The sequence below is a fragment of the Agrilus planipennis genome, unplaced genomic scaffold, assembly GCF_000699045.2.
Source record: "Agrilus planipennis isolate EAB-ADULT unplaced genomic scaffold, Apla_2.0 scaffold9, whole genome shotgun sequence".
Lineage (NCBI taxonomy): Eukaryota > Metazoa > Arthropoda > Insecta > Coleoptera > Buprestidae > Agrilus > Agrilus planipennis.
Genome location: NW_020442467.1, coordinates 1,362,943 through 1,372,040, shown reverse-complemented (window position 1 = coordinate 1,372,040; position 9,098 = coordinate 1,362,943). Strand labels below are relative to the sequence as shown.

Here is a 9,098-nt window from a genome sequence, read left to right as displayed (position 1 = left end):
CCACAATAACCATTTTTTATCCTTTACTTTTTACGAGAAATAATGGCTTATTTACGAAGCGATTTTAAGCAATACAGCATTAATCCTTATCCAGTTAAGTACTTTTAAATACATTGTGCATTTAATAAAGGCCTTTACAGCATGTAATTGAAATGAATATTTTCGAAGATATTACAGATTTAAAATGCAGGAACATAGCGGTTGCGGCGGTACCGGCCGGTTTGTATTGTCTAATGACAAAAAAGCTGTGATTGTTATAAGTATATAAAGACATTCTATAATATATTTACTATCAGCATTGCACCCGTGCGAAGCATAGTGTACAAATAATCCCATTAAACCAATTCCTTAACCCCTATGTCGGTATGTTTGTGTGTTTGAAGAAGTTTCACTTCAGTAGCGTGTTGTATAATTACACGTTGTATTTATCTGACTATCGGGACCTTACTTAAAATAGTGAATTTGGCTCAGCTGTCCAAAATACAGAATTACTGAATGTGATAAAGAAAATAATTATTGTAACTATGTTTGATTTTGTGATGAATCTGTTTGTTCATTTGTTGTTAAAACAAACATAAAAGTACTCTGAGGATTACACCTTTAGTGTTAAAACGCGCTTTATTTGTTTCGTTGCCATGTGGAATTTTGGGTTTTAGTGTTTTACTCTATATGATTTTTTTGGATTCAGTTAGGTAACAAAAATTAAAAACTTGCTCACTTGTTCTTTCCAGTGGGTTGTAGTTGCATCGCTTCTTTTTCCATTTTGTGCAGTTTCACAAAAAAATTGACAACTAAACTACCGTTTTACCTTTCGTCACGTCTTGTTGAACATTCTAATAATGTGCTGTAAATAAATTCACTGCTTTAAACTATTGAAACACAAAATTTATATTAAATAACATAATATTATTAATACTATNAGTGCTTGTGTATATATCGCATTAAGTAAGAATTTATAGTATATTCATAAATAAAGCAATAAATATGTAAGTACATCACAAAATTTTTTCACAAGTTTAATTTTTTGAGTGTTATTTATTGAACAAAACAGCTAAAAAATGTGAGTAAAAACAAAACAAAAAAAAATAAAAATAAAAACGTGTATTACGTATTTTAACATGAATGAAAGAAAACAACTGAATTTATAATTTTATATAATTATTTTTTTTTATAGTTTTTTCTAAATAGACAGATAAGTAATCAGTTGGGAATTTTTGAACTTAAACTCAAAGAAGATAAAAAACTACCTACGTTTTCCATCTCGGTTAAGATTTTAAAAACTTACCCGGTTGAAAAATGATTCTTAAATTTAACCCGTTAACTGTCAGTGGTTTTTATTTCAACCAATGCTACAAATATTCAAATAATTTGTATTAGCTTATCACTACCGAGACCTAATGTACTTGTGATTATCCACAGGCGGATGTTTCGAACTGCTGGGAATCATTCACTTGTTTTAAATTGTTGCTGAATCGTTATCTTTCTTACTTGTTCAGTCCGAACAAAGATAAAAAACACTATGCTAATCTTGTCTCCCAATTATGTACTAGTAGTAGTAGTAAATAGGTACTAATAAAACGTATACATACATACCACTGGCACCAATCATTAACGATACATAAGTCTAATATGTACGCATATGTAGCAGACAAACGGTTATTTAAATCAAATGGTATTTGCCTAGGCAAATAGCTTTCGACCAGGCAAATTATTTCAACAATTTTTGTCAAATTTCTAAATGTACATAAGTGTGTGTGATTAATTTTTTCTGGGAGGAAGGGAGGATAGGACTATTGATAACCTATAAAAAAGAGTAACGCATATTGACAATACTTCAATCAAAATATGTGGAAATTTACCTTATAATTAATAAAATTACAATTACCTTTCCAGAAAATATTAATTTACCTGTTCATGTTTATGTAAAGTTAATTTTTTTGTTTGCGTTCTTAATACTTTAAATAATACTGTATACTATCAGAGATGAACAAAATAGTTGTTTAATTAGTTTTTATCGCAGTGGGCGTCTAAATATAATTATTTATAGTAGCGTAGTACTAAGCTGTTGATAGTTATTTTATTAATCATTTCACAACCGTCACTTTTTACATTCTCCATCGATGTAGCTGCTTGGTTGTTATCCCAATTTCTCTGTGCGTTACCAATTCACGTCCAGGGCCGGCTTCAAATTGCAATTTCTTCAGAAACACCGAGCGCAAAGTGGGTTCTGACATATAGGATCACAAGGTTACGGTTGGCGAAGACAACATGCACTATGTTCTCATGTATAAGTTTCATTTTATGTTGACATATCATCAATCTTATAACCTTGACCATGCATTTATAATAGTTAATATAGTATTTTTCAATTTATATGAATAAGAAAAATAATAAAGTTAACCTCAACAAAAACTGGCGGGAACAAAACAACCAACGGTGAAATAATTTCCTTACCATTTGTCTAAAATGTTACTAGGGAAGTAGGCAATTGGCATCTAGTCGAATAATTTGAAATAATAATTAAAACAATTTTCCTGGTGAAAAGGTAATTTGCCTAACGAATTGTCATTTATCCGAAATACCCATTTGTCTGCGGCACGTAATGTATAATACATGCAAGAATATTACAAGGGTATTGATTAATCTTAACTTTTAAATTTAGATCTAACATATGTTTTCTTAACAAAACTGACTCAGCGATTTGGGCTGTGCCATGATTTTTACACCAGGCTTTCAACCTCGTTTTCAATAAATGCAGAGTAGGTACCTACACGCAAAAAGCCATTGCATGTTGCATGTAGCATGCTCGGCATAAAATATGCATATATTAAAGCAAGAATATTGGTAAATCTTAAGTTTTAGTTGTAATTCATAAGATTTACCAACACGTGTTGGCAAATGTAAGGATTGATATAAAATGAGACTATTTTTCGGTTAAAAGACCAGTTTGGTAGATATGTGTTAGATTTTACCAAGCCGATTAGTAAATGTTTAATGTAAATGTAAATCAGGATGGAAGGAGTACTGGAGATATAAAACAAAGGATAACGTAGAGTCTAGTCGCCGAAAAGATTGTTTAAGGTATATGTATGCGAAACGTAGACGGGCAAGGCGGAAAAGAAAAGGTTAGAAGCTTTGAAAATATGGAGTTGTAGACGAATGATGACATGATGGGGATATCGTAGATAGAGAAAGTTACAAATGATGAGATATTGGAAACAGTAGAAGAACGGAGGACAATATAAGTCGATAAGAAATAGGTGAGATTGAGTGGTGGGACACCTCAGGTATGAGAGGCTAATAGTTAGAGACACATCAGAAGCAGAAATAGGAGTTAAGAGGAATAGAGGTATATCTAGAGTAGATTGCTGTTGACAAATAGTTAAGGATGTTAGGATGTTCTAATTGTAGAGAAATGCGAAGATTACCTCAGGATAGGAAGAAGTGGAGGTGCGTGTCCAACCAGTCTTAGGACTGACGACCCTATGATGATGATGAAACATGAACATTATGGATTAAGTTACGTATATAACTTTGAAACATGTTTAAAATGCTTACTGAGAAGTAAAATATAGTAAAACAAACTAAAATCATTTTTTTTTCTCATACAACTATAATTATACCTGCGTTTTAGCTGAGCTACTCTTTTGTGATTGTTCTTACCTTTTGGTATTATTAATTGTCATTTATTAATAGTGAAAAAAAGGACTTTACTTGTTACATCATGACGAATTGTTGTAGTATTTAGGCACTTGCATGTTTTGGATCCTTGACTCTGTCAAAGACAACTTCTTTCTCACTTCCTTATCCTTATTCTCTTTGTTTTTGTTTATGTTACTCTATTTTATATTTTAAACATAAGTATTTTAAAATTGTGTAATAATAAATAATTTCTAATTAAGTGTACCTATTACATTGTTTTATTTTCAAAATCATTATTTGCTGATCGTCATAGGTAAAGCCTAGCACGTACTAAATCCTAATGGTAAAAGCCCCAAAAATCATCTTCCTTCAAATCAACCCTTACTTTTAGTAGCTGATGTCCGTAAATCCTAAGATTAACAAGTACAAACTAATAAGATTTACTAACATTCGGAATTTACACAAAATAGCTGGTATTCCTTTCAGAAGAAGAAACCATCACTAATTTGAAATGATTTAATCTCTATCAATTGGGAGTCGAAAATGCGCCATTTTCGAGAAAATCTATTTCGGTTTTCTTGCTACAGAAATCCAAATTTTGGGAGTAAAAAATTAAAAATCAAATTATTCTTATATTATGGTTTGATTTTGTCCATGATCTGATATTTTACTAATTAGCCAATCTTCCTATGTTGTGTTCTAAAACTTACAATAATAAAAAAATAACACGAAAATTCTTCACAGAAGTTTTATTATCATAAAAAAATGTAACACATATTTTAACAAACAACATAAACTCTAACAGTAAATTTCGTAGTTTTACGTACGTATTAAGAAGGTTGACCAATTAGTAAGCTAGGGAAATTCAGACCAAAATTTCAATTTTTGTAAAAGGGAAACCGAAGATTATTTTGACCCTCAAGTGATAGATGTTATGATTAATCATTCCAAATTAGTGATAGTTTCTTTTCCCGAGAGGAATACGAGCAACTTCCTGTCACCCTGTATATGTCTATTATATACTGTAGTCACTCTCAAGCCTAAACCAATGATATATTGCATAAATCTGGTTTTCGTTATGTAATTGTTTCTCAATTGTTTACTAACGAATTTAATTCAAGCATAAGTTGATAATTTAATTTTTACTTCTATTTCGGTTAAAAATAATTTTCCATCGATTAAATCCATTACAAATCCATTAATAATAATAATAATGAACATCACGATGCCATATGCATATATATACTTTATCAGTTTGGAAATATTCTCCTAAATTAAGATATTAGGTAATGTTAGAAACTCTTGATAAATTCGTCTTGTAAATTTATGTTTATTCAATTTCATTTCATTTCATAAACAATGCAGTTTGTTATTTGCGAATGTTAAGATAGTGAAATCATTAGAGGATTACTTTTGTATATTCAAAGCCCAAAAGAGTATGTAACTGGCTAATTGTCAACGGTTTTGTCGATTTCAACTTTATATTGTTAAAGTCGGCTAAATATGAATAATAATGGGAGAAAGGAGGAAAATTCGGTGATTCTTACGAAGGAGTAGAAGGGATAAACGTAATCTTCTTTTAAAATTTCGGCTTGTATTGAGTTACCTATCAGTTAGTCCAGTGGATGACGGTATATAACGATAGGGAATTACCTCCAAAATCTTTGGGGTAGCATCGATTTTAATTAAAATTGGTAATTAAGCCTATCTTACCCTCCTCTATGAAAGTTATAAGTATCTGATGTGTGCGTTTTATTTTTAAGGGGTGGGAACAACTCGTTTTGTCAAACAATTGAAAAACAATACATTTAAGCAATACTATGATAAAATAACATTCCAATATGTGCAATAACTTTTCTTTCATATACTGGTATATAAATGATGAGTAATTTAGATGTTCCAACCCTTAAAAAGACTGCCCTCAACGGCGAAGTCTACAAAAAATTAGTTTCAACAGTTTCAAATTTATTGATGCTGCATTTATGATGAATTAATATCTCCTCTTTGTCCATAATAACTTTTCTACTTTATGCAACGTCTAAACCTATAAGAACTACTCCTTACTGTAAAATGTGTAGAAACACGATCAGTATTTTAAGTAGTTATCACTTCCTCAATTTTGTAGATAATCCACTCGCACACAAACTTAATTTGCAGGTAATTTCAAGGACTACAAGGCCTGCAAGCTTCAACTGTCTTGAACCTTTATTTTTTGAGATTTAAAGGTTTAAGTGTCTCGGAAAACTTGATCCTCATTATAATATACCAACTTATAACGACGATACCTCAAATAATTTTCATCGTAGAAAAAACAAAAACCAGCAAAAATTTTGTGCAAGGAAAAGTCTACTATTTTGTACAGATGCTTTTTTTTCATATATTACATCGTTGTTTAGTTATTAGAGAAAAAAGAAATGTTTTCAGAAATTCCGAAATTTCTGTCTAACGTAAATCAAATTAATTTTCAAAAATAAATATATTATTAGTACCTTAATTGAGCTAGTTGTACTTGGATTACGTTTATTTTCAGTTTTCGCCGTAAAGCCTTTGGTTTCATAGCTGATTTTTTTTCCGGATAAAGGAGAGAACCGTATTGTTTTTACTATTTAAGGTTTTCTCCAAAAATCCGTTGTTACTCAATTATTTAATGTGAAAGGGTTCGAATTCAGTTTTGGGCGATCAAACAGTCATCTTTAACGATTCATATCTCTAGTTCTACTTAATGTATAGAAACAAAAATCTGCATTTTTTTGATGAAAAAACAACAATTTCAATTGCGAATAACTAGGAAAAGCATTTAATTATACAAAAATATAATAAAATAATTCGAAGTGGTCTGTATTCTGTCGAAAGTGCCAGACGCGGATCGCGATTTCGATCTTTTTGGATCTCATCAGCGCGTCGTAGACAGAATACAGACCACTTCGAATTATTTTATTCGATTATGGTAACGTGCCTACCACGTTGAGGTGAGCTACGCCAGGATTCGTTTCAGCAAGTAGATATCCATATATTTAAATGGATCTTGCTGAAGCATACGTAATCCTAAAATGTAGCACTGTACTACAGATGGCGTTTACAGCGCCATTTGTCGTATTTTCTCATACAAAAATATGTTTAGAACATTTTTGCTTAGAATTCATTGCACTATCGATTCTGCCGTTATTTTAAGGGTGCCAATTTTCACTTCCTGGAAAAGCAATCACTCCTAAGGTAAAAACGCACATCGACACTATATATCTTCTGATCCTTGAGCTTTTCTTTATTTACTGCCCAAATTTCGCGTCTATCGGTCTTGCCCGAAAGAATTCCGAAACAAAAACCGTCATTCTCTGGACTAAGTATAAGAGCATAGGTTTTCATGACTAAAATCAATGGTATCACAGAATTATAATTCGGGCTGAAGAACTGTGATCTAAATAAACTATTATTTCGTTGGTAACCATTAATCATAATTTTTCCCATCAGTGAACTTTCAAGCACAAAAGGGTGAAAAGTTTAAAATCTTTGAATAGTCCTGTACAATGGTATTAGGAGAAGAATTATTATTATCTACCCATCAGTGTTGTAACGGTTGTAGTCTGCGATTCAACTGATTTGGTTATAATCATAATATAACAGTAAATAAAAACAACACGAACAAATGAGCGTTGCAGCACTTTCGTCTTTTATGAACATTTCCTTAGCTAACGCTGGGATTGAGTTAGGTTACGTTAGGTTGTGATTCAATAAACATTGAAAGTTAAAAGTTCATTGCAAGTCGAAATATCAAGTTCATTATCATCATAAGGTCGTCAGTCCTAAGACTGGTTAAACATGCACCTCCACTCTTTCCTATCTTGGGCTAATATTTTCATTTCCGTAAAATTAGAATATCCCACATCCTAAACTATTTGTGAACATAATCTAATCTAAGTCTAACTCTACCCCTCCTAACTCCCGTTTCTGCCTCTAATATATCTCTAACTAGACCTTCATGCCTGAGAAGGACACCTGTCTGAGAAGGGTCCTACCAACCTATCTCGCCTATTTCTTACTGACTTCCATAGAGCCTTCTGTTCTTCTATTTTTTCTAATACCTCTTCATTTCTAACCGTCTGTATCCACGTTAGGCGCATCATTCGTCTGTACTACCACATTTCGAACGCTTTTAACCTTTTCTTTTCCACAGCGCCCACCGTCCTTGTTTCCCTAAAACTAGAAGCTGTTTGTGAACTGTAATCTAATATAGGTCTACCTCTACTCCTCTTAACTACTGTTTCTGCTTCTAATATGCCTCTGACTAGCCTTTTATGCCTGAGAAGGTGTCCTACCAAACTATTACCTCACGTATTTCATATTGACTTCCATAGAGTAGTGTGTTCTACTCTTTCCAACAACTCTTCATTTCTAAAATTTCTATTCAAGTTACAACTCGAAATTTAAAAAAAATATGTTTGGCCCTTCTAAGCCTTCATAGATTCTAGGTAGTTTAACTTAAAATTTTCTGTAACTAATATATGAAAAGGATAAAGAATATTATAAATTATATATTTAGATACATGTGTACGTAAGTTCAATTGAAATTATATTAAAAACAGTAGACGATTGTTATTAATGATATTTTTGCGTCTATATACAGTTGCGAAAGTTTTAGAATTAGACAAACGTAAAATAAACGACTGAAGGCTAAAGATCATTTGAATTTAGAACGTTTCTTGAACATTAAGTGGAAACTATATTTGTAACAAGCAGGTTAACGTCTTCGTATTTGAATTTTGCTCTTCTGTAAACATTTGCTATATTTAATTCGGGATTTTGCAACAATTTTATTAAGCGCATTTTTAATATATATACAAAGAAAACAACACACAATTTTCTAAGATGCATTAGGTTTTTAATTATGTACCTAAGTATACCACTCGGAACCAATTCAGGTCAAAATATTTTTTTATTCACAATTTTCCCAGCGTTTCGACCTGTGTTGGTTACAATATAGACTTGTAAACAACCTTCTTAAACATATTTTGGTGTAGCTTTAGGATTATGGAACAGAATTAATATCTTATTATTATTTTTTATTATTGGTTGAGTCGATGGATGATCGGATTTGCGTGAAACATTATTAAAGAATACAGAAAAAAAATCCCTTTTGAATGTTTCAAAATGAAAATCTACCTATTCGACAAATTCTAGAATTACTAGAATAGTAAGTATTACGTCTTTTTCAGAGGAAAAATAGAATAAATTAACATTGTAGATTTTAATGAATAAAACATTGGAAAAGTGGATTTTATTTTATATTATTTTTCGAAAAATAAATATAGTAATTTAATTGTTGACAAAAATTAAGTAAAATTTCGCGAGCACAACAAGGCTGTTAATAAAAAAATATACATTTGATCTGAATTAGTTTCGAGTGGTTTATTACCATATTCATCATCAGCAAAAAATTATAATTTTTTTTGTTTAATAAT

At 31.1% G+C, this 9,098-nt stretch overlaps 1 protein-coding gene across 1 annotated transcript in view; it reads right to left on the bottom strand.

Moving 5' to 3' along the window:
• The window catches only part of LOC112906655 (proton-coupled amino acid transporter-like protein pathetic), a gene marked incomplete at its 3' end in the record, with an annotated part of 4,819 nt that extends 3,226 nt beyond the window's left edge, over positions 1-1,593 (bottom strand). Inside the window, exons 1-2 of the mRNA XM_025981217.1 lie at positions 1,286-1,593; positions 719-844 (exon numbers count right to left, since the gene is read on the bottom strand). Coding sequence (XP_025837002.1) covers positions 719-762 — 44 coding nt within the window. The remainder of the gene's footprint in view (positions 1-718; positions 845-1,285) is intronic.
• Positions 1,594-9,098: the final 7,505 nt, after the last annotated feature.